The sequence below is a fragment of the Mesocricetus auratus genome, unplaced genomic scaffold (assembly GCF_017639785.1).
Source record: "Mesocricetus auratus isolate SY011 unplaced genomic scaffold, BCM_Maur_2.0 Super-Scaffold_4256, whole genome shotgun sequence".
NCBI classification, from domain to species: domain Eukaryota; kingdom Metazoa; phylum Chordata; class Mammalia; order Rodentia; family Cricetidae; genus Mesocricetus; species Mesocricetus auratus.
In genome coordinates, this window is record NW_024429182.1 from 116,084,184 (window position 1) to 116,111,945 (window position 27,762).

Sequence of the window (27,762 nt, forward strand, 5' to 3'; positions counted from 1 at the left end):
GAAGATGCTACTGCCACTTCATTCTGGAACGGCACAGGGCTCTAACAGGAAATGAGGACAAGCGGTATGGTTCGTAGAATTCCCAAGGGTTAGGACAAGCGGCTCTTTTAAAGGGACAACACTGGGGGCACTGGGGGAATTCTCCCTTCAGAGTCAGCTCCGCATCTGCCTTCACTTTCCTGCCACGTCAGTAAAGCTTCTCTTTCAGGTGAGTCCTCTGGTGTGTAATGAAGTTGGAGCTATTGCTGAAGCCTTTGCCACAGTCGGGGCATTTGTAGGGCTTCTCTCCTGTGTGAATTCGCTGGTGTATGATGAGCACGGAATTCCAGCTGAAGCCCTTGCCGCACTCGGGACACCTGTAAGGCTTGTCTCCCAAGTGGGCTCTCTGGTGCATCACTAAAATGGAGCCCCGGCTGAAGCGCTTGCCGCACATGGGGCACTGGTAGGGCTTCTCGCCGGTGTGGGTCCGCTGGTGCACCACCAGCTGCGAGCGCTGGCTGAAGCTCTTGCCGCAGTCGCCGCACTGGTAGGGCTTCTCGCCGGTGTGAGTCCGCTGGTGCTTGATGAGGTTGGAGCTCCAGCTGAAGCTCTCCCCGCACGTCAGGCACTCGTAGGGCTTCTCGCCCGTGTGCACGCCCTGGTGCGCGATCAGGCTGGAGCTCTGGCTGAAGCTCTTGCCACACACGCCGCACTTGTAGGGCTTCTCCACCATGTGGGTTCGCCGGTGCGTGGCCAGGTTGGAGCTGCGGCTGAAGCTCTTGCCGCACTCGCTGCACTGGTAGGGCTTCTCCCCGGTGTGTGTCCTCCGGTGGGTGATGAGCGCTGAGCTCTGGCTGAACTTCTGCCCGCACTCGGTGCATTTGTATGGTTTCTCTCCTGTGTGGATTCTCTGGTGTCTGATGAGGTTGGAGTTGTAACTGAAGCTTTCGCCACATTCCTTACATGCATAGGGTTTTTCTCCGGTGTGGATCCCCTGGTGGGTATTGAGGCTGGAGCGGTTGCCAAAGCTCTTGCCACACTCGGGGCACGAGTAGGGCTTTTCGCCGGTGTGCGTGCGCTGATGCGCGATGAGGTTAGGGCTCCTGCTGAAGCTCTTGCCACACTCGGCACACTGGAAAGGCTTCTCGCCCGTGTGGATCCTCTGGTGGGTGATGAGGTTTGCACTCCGGCTAAAGCTCTTCCCGCAGTCCCTGCATTTGTAAGGTTTCTCCCCGGTGTGAGTCGTTTGGTGTCTGCTAAAGTTTGAACCGTCACTAAAGCTCTTCCCGCATTCATCACATTTGTAGTATTTCTCTCCTGTGTGGGTCCGTTCGTGTGTGATGAGGTGGGATTTCCGGCTAAAAGTCTTCCCACACTGGGGACATTCATAAGGCTTCTCCCCCAGGTAGGTGCCCTGAAGGCCTATCAGCTGGCCAACTTCCCTGCCTTCCGATGGCAAGTCCCTGTGGTCCTCGCTGGGGGCATTTCCCTGGGCACCCCCAGAGCCATAGTCTCTCTCAAAGTCACTCTCCCCATCAGACTGCTGACCACTGTCCCCTCCGGGCATTTTCAGGAACATTTCATGGGATTCCACATGGTCAAACATGTCTTGATTCTCACTCTGTATCTGAAAATCTGAAATAAAGGAAAACATACAACACCCAGTCAATTCCCCACTGTGCCGAGAAAAAGAAACCAACACAGAGTTAAAGGGGTGGGGGCTGCAGAGTGGCTCAACAGTGCTCACTGCCAAATCCCACGACCTCAGTTTGTCCCTGGGACCCAACTCCAGCAAGTCGCCCTCGGACCTCCACACACATGCTCATGCTCACACACACACACACACACACACACACACACACACACACACACACACACACACACACAATGGCTACAGAATTCTCAACTTACAAAAGCAGGTTTGGTTCTAGGAGTAATGTTCAACGGCTTTGGGCTCATTTTTTCCCTTTTTTTTTTTTTTTTTAGTATTTTTTGTTTTATTTTTATTTTATGTGTATTGATGTTTTGCCTGCATGTGTGTCTCTGTGAGGGTGTCAGATCCCTTGGAACTGGATTTACAGTTGTGAGCTGCCATGTGGGTGCTAAGAATTGAACCCAGGTCCTCTTGCAGAGCAGCCAGCGTTCTCAACCACTGAGCCATCTCTCCAGCCCCTTTGGCCTCGATTTCTAACAAACAACAAAAGCCTAGAAGGACCCAAGTTCTTTTCCTCCTGACTGGCTATTTAGTTGCCAGGTTTCATATCTTTGTGGCAATCACCAAGTCTTAAAATTTTGCGTTCCTGGGCTGGAGAAATGGCTCAGCGGTTAAGAACACTGGCTGTTCTTCCAGAGGTCCTGAGTTCAATTCCCAGCAACCACACGGTGGCTCACAACCATCTGTAATGAGACATGGTGCCCTCTTCTGGCTTGCCTGCAGGCCAGAATACTGCATACATAATAAATAAATCTTAAAAAAAAATGCGTTCCATGTCTCTACTTGTTTCTGCACAAGCAAATAAGTTCAAGTAGGGACTTGAAAGTCTCAATTGTGGACAGTGACAAGGTACACAATGACCCTAATGATCACCCTGGTGCCTAGGGCTGAGGATCAAACTGGGGTTCTCATGACCTATATTTCTGGTAATAAATCCATGTAGAATTTTTTTTTCCCTGTGACTTGGGAAGTAGAGACCTATTTTTGTTTAAGTTGAAAAGTAGGGTTCCAATCTTAGGGTTTTCTATCTTCCTTTCTACTTGTTTTGCTTTTTTTTGTGATACGGTTTTTTTGTGTAGCCCTGACTGTCCTGGAACTGATCAGGTTGGAAGGGATCTGCCTGTTTGTCTCCTGAGTTCTGGGACTAAAGGCATGTACCATCACACCTGGCCTCAATTTTAGTTTGTTTTTTTTTCCCCAAAAACTATTAGACAGCTGCCCAAAAGCTGTCCACTAGACAGTTGAACTGCTACTCTAAGAGTCAACAGTGAACTCTTAACCAAGTTGCAATCACAGGTTGGTCTAAGCAATGATTCTTGACTTTTCCCACCTCTGACATTTTTTTTTAAAAAGATTTACTTATTGTGTATACAGTATTCTGTCTGCACGTATGCTTGCAGGTCAGAAGTGGGCGCCAGATCTCATTACAGATGGTTGTGAGCCACCATGTGGGTGCTGGGAATTGAACTCAGGACCTCTGGAAGAGCAGCCAGTGCTCTTAACCTCTGAGCCATCTCTCCAGGCCACCCCCGACACTCCCTTCCCTGTGATATCTATCAGCACGATTTAGGGTGATGGGACTCCATGAGGCCAATGCATCTGTCAGGAGAGGATTAGCTCCTCCCACTACACTGCCCGGAGCTGCCTGGGGGATGCAGCCATGGCAAGAGCTCACTGGTCTCCTTGACCCTACAGGTCTTTCTCTGTCTCATCATCTCACAGAAAACGGGTGAACTTGGGGACAGCAGTAGAGCAGCTCAGAGACAAACTGTCCCCATTTTATACCAAGCCTTATTGAGATCAAAAACTGGGTCATGAATTTGATAAAGGTCTTCTAACCTTAGGTATGAAACAGATGGAATAGTTTAACTGCCAACTATTGGAATGTGAAATGTTTGTATAATTCTGGGAGGGGGCTAGGTGACGGGCCTTACCCCCAGGGCCCATGAAGGACGTCAAGTTCCTATGTAGTTCAAGTTGACCTCTAACCCTGAACCATCCTGTTCCACCTGAATGCTAAGGTGTCAGGTGTGAGCCACCTAATGTGGGTGCATGGAACCAAACAGATTTTCAGCAAGGGCAATAAGTGTTTAAACCCCTGAGCCATCTCTCCAACCAAAAGACAGATCTTTCATATTTTTAATTAATTTATTTTTATTTCATATGTATCAGTGTTTTGCTTGCATATAAGTCTGTGTGAGGGTGTCAGATCCCCTTGAACTGGAGTTACAGACAGTTGTACATGGCCATGTAGGTGCTGGAAACTGAACCCAGGTCCTCTGGAAGAGCAGTGTTCTTAGCCACTAAGCCATCTCTCCAGTCCCATTAAGACAAATATTTTAAACTCAGGTTTTTTTTTTTCCTCCTGGAAAACCTGAGTCTCATTCCCCAAAGCATTCAAGGAGGAAAAATACATAAACACACAGCTGGGCAGTGGGGGCACATGCCTTTGATCCCAGCACTTGAAGGCAAATGGAGGCAAGTCTATGGGTTCGAGGCCAGCCCAGTGTACAAAGTGAGTTCCAGGACAGCCAGGATTATACAGAGAAACTGTCTCAAAAAGTACCTCCCAGGCCCCCCCACATATTCTTTTTTTTTTAAACATCAATAACCTGTAACCAGTTACAGAAACTTCTGCTTTGTATAAGTGGCCTTTTGATAGATCTGTAGTAGACTGTAAACACAGCCAAACAAAGACAATGTGGTCAATCTCATACAAGCTCCAAGTCACTTGAGAGACAGTCTCCCCCAGGAGCAGTGATATCAGCCTGTGATTTTCATTTCATGAGCACCATGTGCATACCTGTTTCCCAGAGAGACCCAAGAGGGCATCAGGTCCCTGAGACTGGAGTTATAGATGGCTGTCATCTGGGTGTTGGTAACCAAACTCAGGTCTCTGCAAGGGTAGCAAGTGCTCTTAACTGCTGGGCCTCTCCTCAGTCTTTAATTCTGAGATCTGATCATTCCGGCTCCCGACCTCACTTCCCTGCGAGGGACAGACACTGTAGCCCACACCAGAGCCAGCTCCTCAGCTTGAGAACTTTGCACTGCCTTCCCCAACCAAAGCGCTCCTCTGTAACTCAGATTTCCTACAAATCCTTGTTTCTGGATCATAAGGGTCTGGAAAGAGCTAGCCATATGCCTGTCTCCTTCATGGACTAAGCGGAGGTCTCTCAAGCTTCAAGAGCAAAAGTTTCCTTTATTATGGGCAGGCATGTGGCCTACACCTTTGATCCCAGTACTTGGGAGGCAGAGGCAGGTGGATCTCTGTGAGTTCAAGGCCAGCCTGGTCTAGAGAGTGAGTTCCAGGACAGTCAGGGCTGTTACACAGAAAAACACCTTCTTGAAAAAACAAAAAACAAGCAAGCAAACAAAAAAAACCCCTTTCCTTTATTAATCCCAGCAATACTCATTGAATTCTCATGTGAGAGAGAACCCAGAAAGAGGAAGAAGAAAAGAGAACAAGGTCCATGGCCTTTGGGGACTTTTGTTAGGTTCCTAAAAGAAACAAGTAGAGCATTTACATAAATAACAACAAAAAAGCCAGACTGATAAAATGTCAAGACTGAGGCAGGAGGATGATGAGTTCAAGGTCAGCCTAGGCTAGACACAATATATAGTAAGGTCTCATGTCAAAACAACAAGTCGGCAAATGACAAAATGCAAAGAGAGAGACGGCAGATACCCTGAAGGAGAAGAGGGAGGTACTTGGTTGGTAGACAAGTGGAAAAGCCTGTAGAGTTTCAAGCCACTGCTCCGGGAGGTGTGGAGGGGCACAGATGAGGGAGAAGAGGCCAGACACGGGTTTAGTTTAGAAGTGAATGCAAAAATTCAGTCAAGATGGGGGGGGGGTTGGTGGGTTGGTGGGAGGGTGTGGGAGGAGGGGAGGGAAAGGGAGAGGGACCTGGGATTGACATGTAAATTTAAAAAGAAAAAATAAAATAAAAAAGAATACATAAGGAAACTGGACATTCTACTAAAAAAAAAATTCAGTCAAGAAATAACAGTCTGATTCAGGACTTGGGATAGGATTAAAACACCCATGGGAAACATGAAGAAATAGACTGGAGCAGTTCGAGGCCGGGCTGGACCGACAGCCTCCGAAACAATACAGAGAAACCCTGTCTCGTAAAAACCAAAAAAAAAAAAAAAAAAAAAAAAAAAAAAGAAATAGACTGGAGCTTTACATGTAAATCATTACTAGAGGTATGGTTTATTGGAATTATAGAACATTTAACCATGAACACCCAGAGGTGTCCCTTAGTCAAATATTAAACAATGACTAACCAGGCCTTGAAATGAATGCCCTTTTCTGGGTAAGCCCACTCTAAAACCTTGATCTTAACAAACAAAACCGAGGCTGGCTGGTGTCAGGTAGAGCAAATGTTTGAGAAGGAATGAAGAAAAGTGTAGAGATTCCTGTGAGCAACGATTTATGAGGAAGAAGGGCACAATGTGTTATCAAATGAAGACCAACAGTGATCATCCCAGGACAAGGCTTCCCTGCCTCTGTGGGAGCAAAGGAGCATGCCACCACCACCCCACCTAGCAGAGATAATCTTAAAGGAGAAGTCAGGACTGACAACCTGGTTCCTCTGGGGGGATCATCTCAGATACAGACTAGAAATGGCATATCTGTGACTTCCCCAAGTAAATTATCCCCAGACAGACCTCTCCTCAACCCAAACTTCTATGATATATTGGAAATCCGAAGTTCATTATAAACTTGCCACAGCCATCAGAAGACAAGTGAAGTCTAAAATGGGATGAGAGAGTTTCTTTTCTTTCTTCTTCCTTGTACAAATAATAAAATTAAACTGAATGTGGTAGCTATCCTGCAATCCCAGAATTTATGAAACTGAAGCAGGAGGATTACCATGAGATTCAGGCCAAGCTAGGCTACAATGTGAGGCCTTGTCTCAAAAAACATATTAAAGATGTAGTTAGAGAGATGGCTCAGCAGTTAAGAGCATTGGCTATTCTTCCTGAGGACCTGAGTTCAATTCCCAACATCCACTGGGCAGTTCACACCTATCTGTAACTCCAAGATGTGACATCCTCACAGAGATAATATATGCATGCAAAAAACAAATGCAAATGAAATAAAAAAATAAAGTGTGCGTGCGTGCGTGCGTGTGTGTGTGTGTGTGTGTGTGTGTGTGTGTGTGTAGCTCAGTTGGTGCAATGCTTTGCCTAAGAGACATGAAACACTGGGTTTGATTCTCCAGCACCACACAAACTAGGAACAGCAATATACATCTATAATCCCATCAGATGGAAGCAGGAGAATCAAAAGTTCAAAGTGGGGCTGGAAATGGCTCAGCAGCTAGGAACATTGGCTGCTCTTCCAGAGGACCAGGGTTCGATTCCCAGCATCCCTTGTCAGCTCAGAATAGTCTGTAAATCCAGTTCCAGGAGAGTTGATGCTCTCTTCTGACCTCTGAGGGGACCAGGCATACATATGGTATACAGACATGCATGCAGGCAAAACACCCATACACATAAAAATAAATGAGCAAAAAGAAAAAATTTAAGTTCAAGATCATCCTCAAGTACATACCAACTTTAGATCAGCTTGGAATACACAGAATCCTGTTTGAAAAATAAATTATCAAATAAAAGTTATGGGGCTGTAGCTATAGTTCAGTGATATGGTACTCGTCTGGCACGATCCAGACTGTAGGCTTCCTCTCAAGCATGCTCCTAAAGAAGTTATCTGTCAAAGCCAAAGAAATTAAAATACTTTGCCTCAGATCAAACTTAGGATCTGTGGAACCCCTGCAGAGAAGCACACAGTCTTGAGGTTGAGTCCTGGCTCCACCAACTGACAGTGGTGTGAAAGTGCGGTGCCTCCCATCTGCCAGGTGACAGTGCCACTCACCTCACACGACCATGCAAGGTGCTCAGTGTGGGGCTGGTCACAGTCAGTCTTCAAAGTCGGGACCTTGCTGGGAACAGACATCCGTCTCTTTCAGTCCTTGGCCACTGTCACACCCTCTGCTCTAAACTATCTTCCCCTCATCCTTTCCCTTCCAAGTCTAAGTCCACTGGATGGCACTGAGTCACTGCCTTAGTCCTGATGGGAGTCTCCTCCTTCCAGCTCCTCACTAGGAATCCTCAGGACCATCCATGTGATCAAGAGGTTAGGAACATGGGTCTTGGTCTTGCCTCATACCAGCTGCATGATCTTAAAGTGGGTTACTTTAACCCTCTGATGACAATGTTGGCCATGTACACAAGTTTTGTACATGAGATGCTAAACAGATTGTAGGCCTGAAGAAAAAAACTCTGAACTTCTTTCTCACACATCCTGTCCAATCTTTTTTTTTTTTTTTTTTGGTTTTTTCGAGACAAGGTTTCTCTGTATTGTTTTGGAGGCTCTCCTGGAACTCGCTCTGTAGACCAGGGTGGCCTCGAACACACAGAGATCCACCTGCCTCTGCCTCCCGAGTGCTGGGATTAAAGGTGTGCGTCACCAACGCCCAGCTCGTCCTGTCCAATCTTATTCTCAGTCACTGCGGTCTGTCTACCTCCTCCTGACTCCATCACTGAGCATCCCATAGTCTCCACCTCCTCCTGACTCCATCACTGAGCATCCCATAGTCTCCATCTCCTCCTGAGTCTCATCACTGCACATCCCATAGTCTCCACCTCCTCCTGACTCCATAGCTGCACATCCCATAGTCTCCATCTCCTCCTGACTCTATCACTGCACATCCCATAGTCTCCATCTCCTCCTGACTCCATCACTGCACATCCCATAGTCTCCACCTCCTCCTCATTCTCATCACTGCACATCCCATAGTCTCCACCTCCTCCTGACTCCATCACTGCACATCCCATAGTCTCCACCTCCTCCTGACTCCATCACTGCACATCCCATAGTCTCCACCTCCTCCTCATTCTCATCACTGCACATCCCATAGTCTCCATCTCCTCCTGACTCCATCACTGCACATCCCATAGTGTCCACCTCCTCCTGACTCCATAGCTGCACATCACATAGTCTCCACCTCCTCCTGACTCCATAGCTGCACATCCCATAGTCTCCACCTCCTCCTCATTCTCATCACTGCACATCCCATAGTCTCCACCTCCTCCTGACTCCATCACTGCACATCCCATAGTCTCCACCTCCTCCTCATTCTCATCACTGCACATCCCATAGTCTCCACCTCCTCCTGATTCCATCACTGCACATCCCATAGTCTCCACCTCCTCCTGACTCCATCACTGCACATCCCATAGTCTCCACCTCCTCCTGACTCCATCACTGCACATCCCATAGTCTCCACCTCCTCCTCATTCTCATCACTGCACATCCCATAGTCTCCATCTCCTCCTGACTCCATCACTGCACATCCCATAGTGTCCACCTCCTCCTGACTCCATAGCTGCACATCACATAGTCTCCACCTCCTCCTGACTCCATAGCTGCACATCCCATAGTCTCCACCTCCTCCTCATTCTCATCACTGCACATCCCATAGTCTCCACCTCCTCCTGACTCCATCACTGCACATCCCATAGTCTCCACCTCCTCCTCATTCTCATCACTGCACATCCCATAGTCTCCACCTCCTCCTGATTCCATCACTGCACATCCCATAGTCTCCGCCTTCTCCTGATTCTCATAACTGCACATCCCATAGTCTCCACCTCCTCCTGACTCCATAGCTGCACATCACATAGTCTCCACCTCCTCCTGACTCCATAGCTGCACATCCCATAGTCTCCACCTCCTCCTGAGTCTCATCACTGCACATCCCATAGTCTCCACCTCCTCCTGACTCCATAGCTGCACATCCCATAGTCTCCACCTCCTCCTCATTCTCATCACTGCACATCCCATAGTCTCCACCTCCTCCTGATTCCATCACTGCACATCCCATAGTCTCCACCTCCTCCTGATTCTCATAACTGCACATCCCATAGTCTCCACCTCCTCCTGACTCCATCACTGCACATCCCATAGTCTCCACCTTCTCCTGACTCCATCACTGCACATCCCATAGTCTCCACCTCCTCCTGACTCCATCACTGAGCATCCCATAGTCTCCACCTCCTCCTGACTCCATCACTGCGCATCCCATAGTCTCCACCTCCTCCTGACTCCATCACTGCACATCCCATAGTCTCCACCTCCTCCTCATTCTCATCACTGCACATCCCATAGTCTCCACCTCCTCCTGATTCCATCACTGCACATCCCATAGTCTCCACCTCCTCCTGACTCCATCACTGCACATCCCATAGTCTCCACCTCCTCCTGACTCCATCACTGCACATCCCATAGTCTCCACCTCCTCCTGACTCCATAGCTGCACATCCCATAGTCTCCACCTCCTCCTGACTCCATCACTGCACATCCCATAGTCTCCACCTCCTCCTGACTCCATCACTGTGCATCTTATGACCAGGCTGCTTCCTGGCTACTAGCCAGCCGATAGCCTCTCCCCAGTCTAATCAAACTTACATCCTGTTGCCAAACTCAGCTTCCTCTCATGCCCCACAGGCCCTGGTTCAAGAACCTGTGGAGGCCAATGATGTTTAATTCAAAACTCCATCCTCCCTTCCCCCAAACTCCCACCACTTCCTGAAAATGCACTTTCCATTCCAATCAGCAAGTCTGCCTCACTGTCATCTGAAGAAACCTACTTCCTTGCGCTCCCACTTCAGAACCTTGGCTGAACACAGCTCTCTCAGCTCTCAGCTTCCTCCTACTCACAGCCCATGTCTACTATGCCCCCTCCTGTGGTCTGGCCTGTCCTCTCCACACTCCTGTCTAGACTTTCTAAACACTTGTGCTACTTCATCAGCACAAAGCAACCCATCCTACGGGTCCTGAAACGGTCCTAGGGGAAAGGTAGAACTGAAGTAGATACTTGGTAACCAAATGAGTACAGTTTACCACCCAGGGCCAAATGCAAACACACGGCTAAATGGACAAGGATCCAGACCTTGTTACCAACAAAGCAGACAAATATAGTAACATTGTAAAGAGCTTGCCTCGAATTACCTTTTTTTCCTTTCTTTCTCCAGGTGGGATCTATTCTATATACAGAGAAGAGACCTAGCTTGCAATCCTCCTGCCTCAATTCTGAGTACTAGGATAACAGATGTGCCCCTCCATGCCTGGCCAATAATTACTCTGTTAAGGGTCTAAGATAACTTCATACAATAGAAAGCCCAGACAGTTTACTTGTTCTTTACCATGGTTTCATCCAATGACCACTTTGGAGAAAAATGCATTTTTTCTAACTGCTGGAACTATCTGAATAATTACAACCAACTGAAAGGACCAAGAGGTGGATTAGAAAGCTTACATCTGCAAACCAATGAAATTTCTGTTTCTTAGGGGAAGGATTCCTTATTCTTGAGTCAGAGGCAGGTATATCTCTGTGAGCCTGAAGCCAGCCTGATCTCTACGAGTTCAGGTCAGCCAGGGCTATATAATAAGACCCTATCTCAAACAAACAAACAACCCACCACTTCCTCTCTATAACAACGGAAATTAAAAATCACAAGCACGGGGGCTGGAGATGGCTCAAAGGTTAAGAGCACAGGCTGCTCTTCCAGAAGTCCTGAGTTCAAGTCCCAGCAAACATATGGTGGCTCACAACCGTCTATAACGAGATCTGCTGCCCTCTTCTGGCCTACAAGCAGACATGCAGACAAAATACTGTATACATAATAAATAAATCTTTAAAAAAAAGTCACAAGCACAAAAATAGCTCCCAGATAACCTTTTGTGCATGCTAGGCAGGCATTTTATTTACCACTGAACTTTATCCCAGACCACGCCATGATCTGAATCAACTTCCCAGCCTCCCGAATCAACAAGACTGAGTTTAGCGTGTAAATGAAGCTCCAAGAACAGCCCTCCAAGCCGCTCATACTGAAATTCTGGAGCTACCACTACATACAGTGAGGGCGTTAAAAGAGCTAAGATCCTGCTGAGTACCACAGACAGGGCAGGGAGAGACAAGTGCCATCTTCCACTGTGTGTGAAGACACTTGCTCCTGCACAAACATTACACCTCTCCACGCTCTCCCCAGGTGGTTCTTTCTGCAGCTTACCACTGTTCCGAAAAGTCTGGGTCAGGTCTTCCACCAGGGCCACAGCCTCCTCGCTGCTCTCAGGCCGATGCTCTTGCAGCCAGGCCTGGATTTCCCGTGGCAGCACAGTTAGCATCTGCTCCTTAGTGTGCACCTCCGGCCTCAGCCAGCGCCGACAGAGCTCCCGGAACCGTACCAGCGCACCCTGAGGCCCCCCGGCTGCACCCTCCTCCTGGGGGCTGCCCTTTCCAGCACTCTGGGGAAAGGGCTCAGACTCAGGGCCATCCTCCTGCAGCACGGCTTCCTGCACCCATGAATCATCCTCTAGGATCATAGTGGTGACCTCTGCTTGTTCATCTTCCTCTTCTTGAGGTACCTGAACCAAAGGGCTGAGGGGAGTGGTCACTGCGGGCTCTTCCTCTGCCATTGTCCAACTTCCTGGATGATCACTCAGGCCTCAAGCCTTACACCAGTGTCTCCAGGCAGGCTCTCTCCGAGAAGGCAGCCCCTTCCTCCAATCTCAACAGGAAACACTGCTGAGAAACAAGACAGAGAACCAGAATCACTAAGTACAGCAGCCGCCTTACATTCAAAACCAACAGAGGGGCTGGGCGTTGGTGGCGCACGCCTTTAATCCCAGCACTCAGGAGGCAGAGGCACGAGGGTCTACAGAGTGAGTGCCAGGACAGTCAAAGATACACAGAGAAATCCTGTCTCAAAAATAACCAAACTAAATGCAAAGCAGAACCAACAGAGGCTTGCTGCCTTACTCTATGGCAAAAGAAATATGGCAAACACATATACCCACAGCACTGTTCTTTCCTGAAGCCCCAAGAATGAGCAGTAGAAAAGCAATGTTCTGGGGTGAGGGAAACTGAGTTGACATATCCTGCCCTGAGTCAGTCCAGACTTCCTGCGGAACAAGGGACCCTGATCCAACAAAGAGGTCAGCCATTCAACCTCACTAATACACAGAGCACTTAATAAACAGACAGTAACACTCATCCTCATCGCACTGGACATCTTAATGGCTAGCCATGGAGCATATGTCAATGAGGAGAAGGCATCACTGCTATATTCAAGGGAGGTTATCCTCAGGTGACTGTTTCCAGGAATCTCACGGATTCCACATCTGTGAATGCTGAAGCCCCTATATAAAATGGTGCATTGTGTACTTTCAGTCATCTTTAGACAACATATACCTAAGTGTAAATACCGAGTAGACAGTTGTTATATTGTACTGCTTGGGAGCAATAACAAAAAAAGTCCCTGCAGGTTCAGTACAGACATTCTGTTTTTGTCTCACTGTGTAGCCCAGGTGGCCTTGAACTCCTGATCTTCCTGTCCCGCCTCCCGAGGGCTGAGATACCATGCCCCATCACCTAGGATTTCCCAATTCTCTTGGGAGCATACATAGGGATTCTTGGGAGTGGTGGGGCTGAAGAGCAATTCTTACAAAATATTCAGAGCAGTGGAATTAAAAACTATTTAAATACTATGAAAGCAATGAATATTTATTTTTAAAAATCATTGCACCATAGATTCAGATAACATGCCTTCTCACCCCCATGAAACAGAACAGCAATAAAACAACAATAAAAAAACTGATGCTTCTAATGTCAATTTGTCCAAATGACTACGTGAAAAACAAATATATCCTAATTCTTGCCGGGCAGCACCGGTACACTGACCCTAGACAGTCTATTCGCTAAACCGGGAGACGACACGCCCCCTCGGAACCTCAGTTTCCCCATCTGGACGAGGAGGCTCGGCGGGATGTCGCTGGGCATCCCTTCCCAGTGAAAAGGTGCGCTCTTGGGCTGCGTGTGCGCGGAGCTCGGGCGAGAGCGGGACTCCGCGGGCCCAGAGGAGCAGGGGCGCAGAGCTGAGCGCCGGCCCCGACCCGCCGGGCGCCGACACCGACGCCCCTCCCCCAAACTGCCCTCAGCTGGCTCCAGGCCCGTTACTCGCTCGTCTCTCTGGCTGTCCCCCGCGGGGCGCGCGGCTCCAGACCTGCCTCTCACGCTCGCCTCTCCAGGGACCAGATCCGGCTCCCCAAGTCGCTCAGCGCGCAAAAGCGCCCCTCGGCCCGGTCCGGCCCCTTTGGATTCACCTCAGCTCAAGCCCACGGGGTACAGAGAACAATGGACGGGAGAGGCCCGCCCACCGCCACGCTCATTGGCTGCTCAGGACAATCCCTGGAAACTCTGCTCCGCTACTGGTGGAGGCAGCGTTCAGCAGGGCAGTGGGAGGGACGCTAGGACCGAGGCATTGTGGGAAATGTAGTCTACTTAGATAAAGGCCGACCACAGAACCAGGGCTTAACGAGGGTTATATAGCTCTGAGGTGATGGAGGCAGCGAAAATCCGCGGACTAGAGTCTGCTTTCCACTGCTACCCAAGCCTTTTACCTGAGACAGTGTCAAGTCTCTAAAGCCTACGTGTATTTGTCTATTTAAAAAAAATGAAAGCTGGGTGGATTTGTCTGTCTTTTTCAGCGGAAAATTGCGTGGTAAATGATATTGTTGAGCCTTCGACAGCCAAAAGCTGCCTCTAAGCAGGGAAGAAATCTGCACAGGTGAAGTCCCTCATGGCCCAAGACCGCACTTCTCCGCGCTGTTTGCAGCCTCGCACATGCACGAGGGTTGCACACCCCCTTTGTTTTCACACGTGATATTCCAGCGTCTGCATGAAAGCCCCGCCCTGCTCTCTCTGCTTTGGAACTCCTAGTCCTCTTCAGCCTCCTCCTGGGAGACCGCCACAGTGTTTCAGCAGGAGGTTAACTCTAGCGAGGGAATGGCCAACCAGGCCCCCTGAAACAGGACATAAAGAGCAAGAGGTGATAGTGGTCTACTAGTCGGCTCATCTTAAACTGGCTTCAGGGTCTTTCTTAGTCATATAGTCTTGCTTCCTAATTGTTTATTTAGAGTGGGTAAAACGAGCTTCCAAGAAAAAGCATGCCACTTTCGTTTAGCGCCCTCTGTGAGGGAGGCACAGGAAGGGGCGACAGACAGAGCATTGCTTTTCCCAAAGAGCCTACTTTTACTTCCCTTCTTGCTCTAGTTAAAACTCTTGACTTAGGGGCTGGAGAGATGGAACAGCAGTTAAGAGCACTTGGTGCTCTTTCAGAGGACCTAGGTTCAAGTCCCAACAACTCACATTGCAATTTACAACAGTTTGTAGGTCTGGTTCCAGGGGGTCCAAAAGCCCTCTTCTGACCATCTCAGACACTAGGCACGCACACGGTGCACATACAGACATGCAGGCAAAATACTAATTCACACAAAAATAAAACTGCTTTACTCCTGTGTCCTTTATGCCTGTTTCTGAATTTTTCTCTTTTGTGACCACAAGAACAAAGACTGTTGCTGGTGTGGAGACCAGAGGAAAGTGTGGACCTCTCCACAACACCAGCGCCACCTGCCTAGGTCACCCCTGCCCCTAACACAGCTGTATAAAGTTTCCATTGTAGTACTTAAGCTATCATAGGCTAGCTTGTTCGTGTCCCCATTGGATGGGTGGGAACAGGAAGGTGGCCACTCCCGCGGTGTTTCCATTCGTCCCTTGGTGTCACAGCAGCACCTCTATGTTGAGGGATATTTGTACACTGTGTGAAGATGTATTTGCTGTGATTGGTGTATTAAAAAGCTGAATGACCAATAGCTAGGCAGGAGGTATTAGATGGATTTCTGGGGAGAGAAAGGAAGAGAAGGAGAATCTAGACACAGAGGAGCATGGAGAGGAAACAGGAGGTATGAGATGGCAGAGAGGTAATGAAAGCCACACGATAGAGCATAGATTGGTATAAATGGGTTAACTTAAGTTAGGAGAGCTAGTTAGGAACAAGCCTAAGCTATAGGACGAGCCATCTCTCCAGCCCTATGTCACCTTTAAAAGTGTTTGTGTTTGGCCGGGTGTTGGTGGCGCACGCCTTTAATCCCAGCACTTGGGAGGCAGAGGCAGGCAGATCTCTGTGAGTTCGAGATCAGCCTGGTCTACAAGAGTGAGTTCCAGGACAGCCTCCAAAGCCATAGAAAAACCCTGTCTCGAAAAACCAAAAAAAAAAAAAGTGTTTGTGTTTTCAGAAAAATAAAAAAGGACCAGACAATAAAGGCAAGTAGCCCAGGTGATCCAGCTTCTCATCATATTACTTCTGTTGCAGTTTCCTCCAAATTCTACATCCAGAATAACTTCAAAGCTGCTAACTGAGATGGTCCCGTCTCACAGACTATCCAGCCAAGAGTTAGTTTTAGGCACTTGTTCTGGCCTGCCTTTGGAGTTCTGACAGGATACGTCCTCAACTGCTGCCACCAAGAGCGCCACCTGTGCCTATTCACTTTTAAAAGAGCCCCGCCTATTTCCCTCCCATCCCTCCCCCACTCCTCTCTCTCCCATCTCTCTCTCTCTCTCTCTCTCTCTCTCTCTCTCTCTCTCTCTCTCTCTCTCTCTCTCCCATCTCTCTCTCTCTCTCTCTCTCTCTCTCTCTCTCTCTCTCTCTCTCTCTCTCTCTCTCTCTCTCTCTCTCTCTCTCTCTCTCTCTCTCTCTCTCGGCCTGCCCCTGCCTCTCTGCTGCCCTCTGCCCCTCTCTGCTTCTCTTTCCCCCTGCTCCTGTCCCTGGAGGCTGGTCTCCCCTTTTTTATGATCCTTTTCCCTCAATAAAAAACCCCTCTGCTTGAACTCTGTTGCATGACAACTTTCTCTCTTGAGCTGCTTTTTAAAATTACAACGCCAAGACTTCAGATAAGTGCTATACTTCAGCATCACACAGAGACTAAACAACAACAACAAAAAATAATACAACCTGCTCTCCTAGGACTTGACCATTATTCCAACTTTCTCAGGTCCCCTAAAGATGTTGCCTAGAAAACATGACACCCACATTGCCAAGAGGTGGGGGTGGGTAGTTTTGGGTCACTCAGTGGATTATGGATGTGTGTTATCATTTAGGGGGGCTGGTTACAAGTTGTTATTGGTGATGGTCAGAAAAAAAAAGCTAAACAAAGGAGGTTAGATTCAGGGATCTCTTTCTGAAGGGAAAAGGGGAGGATATAGTATAGAAATGATGGATTGTTGAGTCTACTTTTTTTTTGTGTGATTTTTCGAGACAGGGTTTCTCTGTGGCTTTGGAGGCTGTCCTGGAACTCGCTCTGTGATCAGGCTGGCCTCAAACTCAGAGATCCGCCTGTCTCTGCCTCCGGAGTGCAGGGATTAAAGGCGTGCGCCACCAACGCCCGGCATTGAGTCTACTTTTAAACAACCACTAGTCTCAAATATTTTACATTTGTGTGGATTTTTGTATATTGATACAAATTTAAGGTTATTTTGTTATAACACACTCTATATATTGTTGCTATAATGATAAAAGGCACACTTGTTGAGGGTATAGGTAATTGTTTATTGTAAAAATTACTTATAAGAGAAAATGGGCAACCCAAATGAGTCAAGTAGTTTTCATCACCGAACCTAAAGCCAGAAGTCTTTTTTTTTTAAGATTTATTTATTTATTACATATACACCAGATTGAATTGCAGATGGTTGTGAGCCACCATGTGGCTGCTGGGAATTGAACTCAAGACTCTGTAAGAGTAGTCAGTGCTCTTAACCTCTGAGCCATCTCTCCTAGCTCAGTTGGGAGGGCATTAGACTGAAGCCAGCAGTCTTTTATGAGAACCTCTGTACACGCCTCCAGCCACGTCCAAAAGTGGGCCTGGCTAGTGACATAGTTCACCACCCTTTCATCATCACATCCATATGCCTCTCTAGTCACGCCCAAAGTGGGTGTGGTTAGTGGCGCGGTAAACCGCCCTTTCATTACTACATCCGCATGCGGCTCTATCGAGCCACATGGCTAATGTCCCGTCCTAAGTCTCCTCCTACAGTATATGTTTCTACTTTTGTTTAAGGTATTTTTGTATATTGATACAAATGTAAGGTTATTTTTTTAATACTGTATATAAGCTTCTAATCTTGTTTAAGGTATTGTACCTATGCAGCTCAAATAAAAATGTAATGTAGCCGCGTATGATGGTACAGTCCTCTAATTCCAGCACTCAGGAGGCAGAGGCCAGCCTGGTCTACAAAGCAAGCTCCAGGACAGCCAGAGCTGTTACACAGAGAAACCTTGTCTCGAACAACAAAAAATAAGCAAACAAATAAAATTTTAAAAATACAAACATGTAAAGTTCTAGTCCTTGGAAGCTGTTATTACAAACCATTTATGATTAAAAAATCATGGGTTAGTTGTAACATGCATTCTTCCCACCAGCCACCTGGGTCCTGTCACCACTTTAGCCACCAAACAACACACTGAAAGACCTCGGCATCAAAGCACCGGGCACTGAACCGAACCCTCTGCCCAAGAACTGGGGCCAGACCACTGGCTGCAAATGCAAGAGGTGATTTATTGAGTACACAGGCGCCTGTGGATGCTACTGCAACTCGGGTGCAGAGCATACCGGGCTTGCAGGGAGCACAATATTTATAGAGTTTTAATGGTTACATAAGTAACAGGCATTTCATTGGCTCATCTTGGGGGCAAGGGTAGTTTCCACGGACTAAGTTTCCTGGTATTACTTTATGAAAGACCCCGGCACGCTTCAGCAATTATTATCCGGGTCCCATGACTACTATGGTGATCATAGACACAACTGGGGGCAGGGGTAATTGCCAAGGACTAGGTGTCCTGGTATTGCCACATAAAAGACCCTGGCACGCTTCAGTCCCATGACTGCTCTGGTGACCACAGATCCTGTTTGACATCCTGCCAGCTGGGCGAGGCACCTGGTCTGGGTTTCTTTCATTAGGCAACGGCCTGGCCTTGCTTTTCTTTTCCTAGGGGGTCCTGGGTAGGGGTCTTTCAACACAAAACACTATATTAATTATGAAGCTGTTGGCCATTTGCTATTGTTTCTTATCAGCTAGCTCTGACTTAATTATTGACCTATAATTACTAATATATATTTTTATAAGGTCTTATCTTACCAGGGACGCAGCCTTATGCGTCCTCTCCCGGAGATCACATGGCGAGGACTCTCTACTCTTGACTACATTTCCCAGAATCCTCTGCAACTCCTAGTCCCACCTATCATGCTTCCCTATTGGCCAACAGTGCTTTATTCATCAACATATACACAGAAGGACTTCCCCCATCAGTTAGTAGTTAGTCATCTATAACAATCAAACTTGTAGTCATGGTAAGTATGTTTTCAAGGTCAAACAGAGATATATTTTAGATAGATAGGTGGTCTTCAAACACTTCAGAAACTTGCAGAATATGACATTGAAGATGTTTTAATAACCTAAGGCTTTTCATGACAATAAGACCAGTCTGCTCCTGGCAGCACCAATTTACTTCAAAAAAGGATGATGGGCAAGGAAGAACCTCTGTATGGAGTTTGCTTTCATTGTGACAAAGCTAGCCATTAGGCAAGAAACTGCCCTTGCCTCAACTGCTAACAGTGCGCTGTCCAAATTGGGTAAGCAGGACACAAAAGAAGGCAACCGCTGAACTTTGCCAAAGCAAGGTAGGATAGTTCTTAAAAATTCCTGCTTCACAAAAAGTCTGTCAGATATCCTAAGCCTGTAGGCCAAAGATTAATGCCCCAACGTTACAGAGGAGCCTTGGACAACTGACCAGGCAGCCAGCTGTCTCTGTCATTTCTTAGTTTTGGAAATTGTTTGCTCTGCATTTCTTTTTTTTGTTTGTTTGTTGTTTTGTTTTGTTTTGTTTGTTTGTTTTCGAGACAGGGTTTCTCTGTATTGTTTTGGAGGCTGTCCTAGAACTCACTGTGTAGACCAGGCTGGCTTCGAACTCACAGAGATCCGCCTGCCTCTGCCTCCTGAGTGCTGGAATTAATGCTCTGCTTTTCTTGTTACACAGGTAACATTATATTCTCAGGTCTCTGGTAGAGCTTAAGATGAGATAGTTATAGTTACAGTTTTCTGTACTACCAAATTCAGAAAATAAATTACATTAAAGATACAGAGTGTAAAAGATTGGAAGACATAAAAGTTTAAATTGTTTATCTAAGAAAATGTTTTGAGGTCTAAAAAGACAGCTTTAGGTTGGTGATACAAGTTAGGATAAAAAGGGACTTATAGGTACAAAACTTTGGACTCACTAAGATAGGATAGGTAATATAGTACTTTCTCCAAATTTGCCAAATCCAAATGGACATTTGAATGTAATTCTTACCTGATAGTTGTTCTTATTGTATATAGTTTTACTATGCTAGAGTTAAAACCCTCTTTTTATTTAGACAAAAAGGGGAAATGGGTATTTGTACACTGTGTGAAGTTGTATTTGCTGTGATTGGTGTAATAAAAAACTGAACTACTCGCTGAGCATTGGTGGCGCACGCCTGTAATCCCAGCACTTGGGAGGCAGAGGCAGGTGGATCTCTGTGAGTTCAAGGCCAGCCTGGTCTACAGAGCGAGTTCCAGGACAGCCTCCAAAACAATACAGAGAAACCCTGTCTCAAAAAACCAAAACAAACAAACAAAAAACCACCTGAACTGTCAATGTCTGGGCTGGAGGTAAAGGCAGGATCTGTGGGAAGAGAAAGGGAGAGGAAGAGAATCTAGGTGCACAGGAGATGCCAGGAGACGTCAGGAGATGCAAGATGGAAGAGAGGAGCCTCCATATGATAGACATTAGATTGATATAAATGGATTAATTTAAGTTAGAAGAGCTAGTTAGAAACAAGCCTAAGCTATAGGCTGAGATTTCATACTTAATATGACGTCTCTGTGTCATTATTTGAAGCTTGCTGCTGGGACAGAGAAAGACTGACTGCACCTCTATGTTGCCAAGGTTGGTGCTACAAAATAAATGGCTGCCTCCATACTGGATGAAAACAGGAGAGTAGGGCTGGAGAGATAGCTTAGTGGTTAAGAGCATAATTGCTCTTCCAGAGGACCTGGGTTTAATTTCCAGAACCTATATGGCAGCTCACAACTGTTGCACCATAAATAAAAGACCCAGAGACAGATATTGGGGTTCAAGCCGGCCACTAGTTCTTACCTCTACTTTAGCTCAGGCCAAAGGGGCAATCTTCAAATTTCTCTCAACTTCAATGCTCCTCAGATTCACTCAGATTGCTATGCTCTCGTCAACATAGCTAGATATGTCTTCTTATCCTCAAGGTGGCTGAAGAATGAATGCTATCTCTGAGACCCTGTTCCTGTCTTAAATACCTCTTATAAGTCCTGGAATTAAAAGCCTGTGGTCCCAAGTGCTGAGATCATCTTTGTGTGAGCTGTTTCTCTTTAGGACCGGATATATCTCTTGTAGCTCAGTGTAGCCTTAAACTAACAGAGATCTGTCTACCTCTACCTCCCAAGTGGTGGGATTAAAGGTGTGTACCACCTTCTGTAGCTTGTGGCTGACTTTGCTTTCTGAATCCTCAGGCAAACTTTAATAAATCATAAATAACGTGTCCACACACAACTGTCTGTAACTCTAGTTCCAGGGGATCCAACACCTTCACGCAGAGTATATACAGCCAAAACACCAATGCACACTGAATAAATAAATCTTTAAAAAAAAAACAGAGCAGAAGAGTAACCACCTGGACAGGAAATCTAAGGAAGAAGCAATAAACAATCCTTTGTGGTCTATGATAAAACAAGTGCTTTTACCCACTGAGCCATCTTGCTGACCCAGGAACTACTATTTTTTCTCAGTTTGCTGCTTGTTTTCTGGTAGTTTATCAAATGAAGAAATATGAATGTTGGAGAGATGGTTTACTGAATAAACAGCACTCCCTACTTATCCAGAGGATCTGAGTCCAGATCCCAGCATCTATATCTGTGGCTCACAACTCTACCTCCAGGGGATCTGACACCCTTCTCTGTAGCAAGCTTTCTTGTCAGACTATCTTTAGACTGACAATCCACAAATAATGACCCAGAGACTTATTACTAATTATGAAAGCTTGGCCTTAGCTTAGGCTTTTCCCCCAACTAGCTCTTACAACTTAATTAACCCATATTTTTTTAACCAACATCCTACCAAATGACTTGGTTACCTCTTCTTAGTACAGCATACTCAATTAGCTCTGAGTCTGCTAGATTCCTCCTCTCAGTTTCTCCCTCTCTGCCCGAACATCCCGCGTATACTCCCTGCCTAGCTATTGGTCATTAATCTTTTTTTATTACACCAATCCTAGCAATATATCTTCACACAGTGTGCAAATAACCCACAACACTCTTCTGTTCTCCTCAGGCATTCACACCAGCGTAGAACTTGTACACACACACACACACACACACACACACACACACACACACACACCCCACAAAATAAAATATTTCTTTAAAAAAGCTTTCAATTAAAAATATTTGGCTTTTTTAAAGGTTCCTTTTGTTTTTAATTGTGTGTCTCTGTGTGAGTATGTGCATGAGTCTGGGTGCTCACAGAGGCCAGAGGCACTGGGCCCTCTGGAGCTGGAGTTACAGAAGGTTAGAGGGTGATTGACATGGGTGCTAGGAATCACACTCAGATCCTCTGCAAGAGCAAATGTGTGCTCTAAATCACTGAGCCATCTCCCCAGCCCAAAATCTGAATTTTTATCCAATCAATTTTGTTCGTCCTGTCTTTTTATAGATCCTGAGTTTTCTGTTAGAAAGACCTCCACACCACCCCAAAGATCATTTGAATCAACCATTTTTCACTAACTAACCCCGTTAATCCAAACACAAAGGATGGGCTGGAGAGCTGACTCAGCAGTTAAGAGCATTTGTCTGTAGCTCCAGTCACAGGGAATCCAAGGACCCTTTTTGACCTCAACAGATACCAGGCACACCCATGGTGCACTTACATGCATTGTAAGCAAAACATCATAAACATAGAATAGTAAAATAAATCTAAAAAACAACTCAACAAAAAGATATCCAAGTAGCATTCAGATTTGTTACTAGGTATAAGACTGAATCTTATCACCAAGATGACAGCACCTTAATTTAGTAATCCTAAACTGACCACATGCAAACAGCACCACCTCCAGGCCAACCTGAGAAGTCTACACTAAGTTTCTGGACCAATTGCCAGCCACCACCCTTCTGGAGAGAAGAGCTAAAAGAATACTGCCAGGGATGGTGCCAAGGGATAACCTTATCTCAACAAAAGTTTGTCTCTTTGTATGTCCATTCTTAACTACCAGAGGAAATTTCCACAAGGGAAAGATTTGATGTGCCGTTGGTGCACAGCTGCAACTTTCCAGAAGTCTAAGGATTCATTTATATATTTGCTCCCATCCCAAACCCACTGTTGACCATAGTTTGTCACAGAAGTGTCCCACAGCCAGTCATGGCAGTCCTGTGACTCAGGCTCCAGGAAGCTAGTCTTGGCTTAGGTCAACCATCCCAAGTGAAACAAAGGATAAGTCACATGTGAGACCAGCTCATGGCATAACAATACTCTTGAGAAGGGGCCTGCTGCTCAAGCTAGCCTCTGAGAGCAACACAATTATGTTGGCGTAAGGCTTCTTGTCATTTCCCAGCTCTAAAGCTATAATTTTCTAGAAAAAAAATTTTTTTTTGGTTTTTTGAGACAGGGTTTCTCTGTAGCTTTGGAGGCTGTCCTGGAACTCATTTTGTAGACCAGGCTGGCCTTGAACTCAGAGATCCGCCTGCCTCTGCCTCCCGAGTGCTGGGATTAAAGGCGTGTGCCACCAACGCCTGGCTTGAAATATTTTCTTAATTGCATTTTTATTAGTTTATCTTCTGTGCATGTGTGTCTGCTTGTGCACGTGCATGTGAGCCATAGTGCAAATATAGATGTCAGAGGACACTTTTCAGGAGTTGGCACTCTCCTGCCATGCAGGTCCCAGGGATGGGGCTCATTAGACTTGGCAGCACACACCTTTATTGACTGATTCATTCAACTCACTGGTCCCCAATTTCTCTAGAAGAGAAGTCCTAAATCCTTTGCCAGATTATAATTCCATCCAAGACACTTTTAGGTTCATCCTATAACTTACTTATCAAAACAGAGGGAGGCTGGGCATGGTGATGCATGCTTCTAATCTCAGCACTTGGGAGGCAGAAGCCTCTCAAAGTCAACCTGGTCTATAAAGTGAGTCTCAGGCCAGTGAGGATTACACACACCGAGTTAAGGTTAGGGTTTCTGTTACTGTGAAGAGACACCTTGACCATGGCAACTCTTTTTTCTTTCCTTTCCTTTCTTTCTTTTTTCTTCAAGACAGGGTTTCTCTGTGTAGCCCTGGCTATCCTGGAACTTACTTTGTAGACCAGGCTGAACGCAAACTCATAGAAATCCGCCTGCCTCTGCCTCCCAAGTGCTAGGATTAAAGGGGTGCACCACCACTGCTCAGCTGACTACAGCAACTCTTATAAAAGAAAACATTTAATTGGCGGCTTACAGTTTCAGAGGTTTATCCATTATTATAATGGCAGGACAAGGCAGTAGGAAGGCAGATATGGTCCTGAAGAAGGAGCTGAGAGTAGAGAAGGAGCTACATCTTGATCCTATAGGCAACAGGAAGTGATCTGAGTATCACACTGAGTGAAGCTTGAGCAAAGGAGACCTCAAAGCTCACCCCTACAGTGACATACTTCCTCAAACAAGGCCACACCTACCCCAACAAAACCACACCTACGAGATTATGGGGATGAGTTACATTCAAACCACCACAGATCCTGTCTAAAAGCAAAACAAACAACTGAAAAATATATACATACATATATAGAGAGACGGGGGGACTGAAGAGATGGCTCAATGGTTAAGCCATCTTGCTACTCTTACAGAAGACCTAGGTTCAATTACCAGTACTTACCCAGGGGCTCACAAGCATTTAATTTCAGTTTCAGGGGACCCGGCACCCTCCTCTGAGATCCAAAGGCACCAGGCATGCATGTGGTAGTACACATTCATACTTGCAGACAAATACTCACAGGCATTGAAGTAAACAAACAAACAAACAAACAAAACAAAACATGGTCAGGCAGGGTGGTGCATGCTTTTAATCTAAGCACTCAGAGACAGAGACAGGTGAACCTATTTTTATGAGTTTGAGTCAGTCTGAACTACATAGTTCTACAACAACCAGAGCTGCATAGTGCAATCCTATCTCAATAAGTAAGGCAACAGATAAGAAAATAGCAAAGACAGTACACACGAAGCTTTTATCCTGCAAGAGACGCCATTTGTAAATGGAGGTATTAAGTCAGTGAAGATGTCTTCAGAGAAGCAGATGGGAAAGCTTCGAGTTAGAGCTGAGGCTTTCCACCAGCCCCAGACACCCCCTAATAAACCTTACTTTGCTTCATACTGGCTTATCCCCAAATTATCTTCTGCATCACTAAAGGGTCTGGTCACTAAAAAGTCAGGTTTCTGTGGACATCAGAGGGCAGCTGTGCCTCCATCCTTGCCTCCGCTGACAAGGCCATCTTAGAAACACAACAAGAGCCAGGCTGTGATGGCACACACCTTTAATCCCAGCACTCTAGAGGCAGAGACAGGCAGAACTCTGTGAGTTCAAGGCCAGTCTGCTCTACAGGGTGAGTTCCTAAACAGCCATGGCTACACAGAGAAATCTTGTCTCAACCTCTCCCCCCCCCAGAAAAAGAAAGAAACACAGATAAGTTTGTGGTATCTCCTCCAAGATATTCCTTTCACCACCAGCCAACCACAGGGAGAGAGTGGTTCTGCTGCACCAAGAACTCACGACTAAAACCTTCACGGAACCAAGGCCAGAGAGATGACTCAGTGGTTAACAGCACTCTCTTCCAGAAGACCGGGTTTGACTCCCAGCACAACCACAGTGGCTCACCTGTAACTGCAGCTCCCAGTGATTCAACACCACCTTCTGATCTTTGAAGGCATCAGACACATATGAAGTACTTAGGCATGCATGCAAGCAAAACACCCAAACACTTAAAATAAAATAAATACAACAACCTTGGTGAAACTACTTACAGGTAATTTAAACAAATCAGAAGACTGTCAAGGAACTCTCAGAGTTGATGGCAGCTGAGTAGCCAGGCTTGGGGACATCTGGGAACCATGGAACAAAGTGTAAGTCCCCAAGAACCACAACAGTAATCCGTTAGCCAAAGTTCAGCCTTTCACCCGTGAGCCCTGGTGACACTAAAACCAGTTGTGTCTCTCTCCCTCCTGTCTACACCTCCCTAGAGGAAGGAAGGAACAGTTGATAGGCTGAATCTAAGCCACATGCCCACTTCCTAGAAGTACCAGGTCCAGAGTGGGTGGCTCTGGCCTTGAGCCTTTCCTCACTGCCACCCTGCACAAAAGCAGGTTCTCCAGCAGACACAGGTCGTCTGTTAGGAACTACGTATTCCCTGATTGTCTTAGATGCTAAGCAAGAAGGAAGCTCACCTCAAGGAATGCCCAGCCTAAGGTCCTCTGAGACCCTCTTCTCTCCTAGAGTAGATGGGGATAATGAGAGGTTAGGCTTCTCAGAACACCTGGTCACAGGATCAGTCAGCCCTGACAAGAGGCCCAGTCACTGGGGCAGGGAGGCTTTGGGCTATCTGATACCCACCATTACTTCCTCAGTGTTTCTTGGGGGCCTATTGCTGCTGAACACAGGTGCTATTTTACTTTTTGATGCTGTGGGCCTAGATTGTTAAACATGATTTGGAAAAGACCATTTAAATGCACGGTGTGTAAGAAGTAGTAAGATCAGCCTAAAGTGTAAAGAGAAACTTTTTCCTTGAGAGAAGCCTTCCCGCCAGCCTGGTTCTAGAGCCGCATCAGTCCCAAATAAACACACAGGAGGCTATATTAATTATGAAGCTGTTGGCCTTGCTTGTTTCTTACTGGCTAGCTCTGACTTAAGTAATTACCCCATAATTGTTAATCTAAGTATTTCTCTTACCGGAGAATAGTTCCGGGCTTCCTACCCCATGGCATTACATCTTGACTCCCTATGTTTCTCCTTCCCAGAGTCCTCCTGGACTCCTAGTCCCACCCTATCTTGATTCCCTATTGGCTAGCAGTGCTTTATTGACAAATGCACAGGACTTCCCCCCAACATCTCCTCTTTTCTGTTTAAACAAACAAAAAAAAAAGGTCTTAACTTTAACATAGTCAAATTATATATAAAAGAACAGTTATCAAGTAAGAACATAGTTACAATATTTTGTCTATCAACATTTAGCAAGATTTAAAGAAAATATCATCTATCTCATTCTTGTGAGTCCAAAGTCCTATATGTAGCTTATCTCTTATCATAACTAAGGAAAACTATAATTATAACTATCTGTCTTCAACTCTATCAAAGACTTCAGAAGGATAATATGTAAACACTAGAACTGACAGAGACATCTCACTTCCTGGTCAGTCACCTGGAGTTCCTCTGTAACGTTGGGGCATCCATCTTCAGCCCATAAGGCCACAATGTGTCTGGAAGACTTCTCAGCAAAGCAGGAAATTTCAAACTGTCCATCTGCATTGGCAGTCTGTCAGTCGCTTCTCTGTGTCCTGCAGAAAGTCTCGTAGACTCTTCCATGAAGCAGGAACCCTGTAAGACTGAGTTCAGCAGTCACTTTCCTGTGGGTCCTGCATGTCCAGATTATACAATAACAGTCAAGCAGTCTAGGAAAGAGCAGTGTCTTGCCCAAATGGCTAATCTTGCCATGTTGAAAGCAAACTCCATAAGGAGTTTCTTCGATGCCCATCTTCCTCTCAGACGTAATTGGTGCTGCCAGGAGAAGACATTTCTCATTGTCAAGAAAAACCCTAAACCATTTTAAATGTCATTTTCTGAAGGTCTTTGAAAGGTTTGAAGCCTGTCTATCTCAAATATATTTCTGTATATCTAGAAAACCTAACTTACCTAACTATAAGTTCTGACCATTATAAGTAACTATCTATAATCTGTATTTAATTATGCATTATGTTTTAAGAGATCAGTATAAGCACAATACTTAATCAAGAGGAGAAATACACACATCACAAAATTGACCTTGAATTTGTCTCAATAAATGAAAAACCATACCCATACCATAATTCCCCTTTCTACCATT

The 27,762-nt window shown here is 46.2% G+C and overlaps 1 protein-coding gene across 5 annotated transcripts; it reads right to left on the reverse strand.

Annotated features, from left to right (window-relative positions):
- Zscan2 (zinc finger and SCAN domain containing 2) lies at positions 1-26,129 on the reverse strand. Of its 5 annotated transcripts, XM_040729561.1 has the most exons (4): positions 26,111-26,129; positions 25,691-25,768; positions 11,774-12,288; positions 1-1,614 (listed from the first exon to the last, which is right to left on the reverse strand). In XM_040729561.1, exons 3-4 carry the CDS (start codon positions 12,177-12,179, stop codon positions 188-190), a joined length of 1,833 nt encoding a protein of 610 aa, XP_040585495.1. In that variant the 5' UTR covers positions 12,180-12,288; positions 25,691-25,768; positions 26,111-26,129; the 3' UTR covers positions 1-187. The 5 variants fall into 5 exon arrangements, with proteins under 5 accessions (XP_040585495.1, XP_040585499.1, XP_040585492.1 ...); XM_040729565.1 differs by lacking the exon at positions 26,111-26,129 and having other exon boundaries at positions 25,691-25,786; XM_040729558.1 differs by lacking the exons at positions 25,691-25,768; positions 26,111-26,129 and adding an exon at positions 13,766-13,912 and having other exon boundaries at positions 11,774-12,285.
- Between the last annotated feature and the right edge of the window lie 1,633 nt (positions 26,130-27,762).

Coding starts and splice junctions, on each gene's coding strand:
- Zscan2 (XM_040729561.1), bottom strand. CDS start 12,179: ATGGCAGAGGAAGAGCCCGCAGTGACCACTCCCCTCAGCCCTTTGGTT. Junction 1,615..11,773: donor CCAGACTTTTCGGAACAGTG/GTAAGCTGCAGA, acceptor CCTTTATTTCAG/ATTTTCAGATACAGAGTGAG.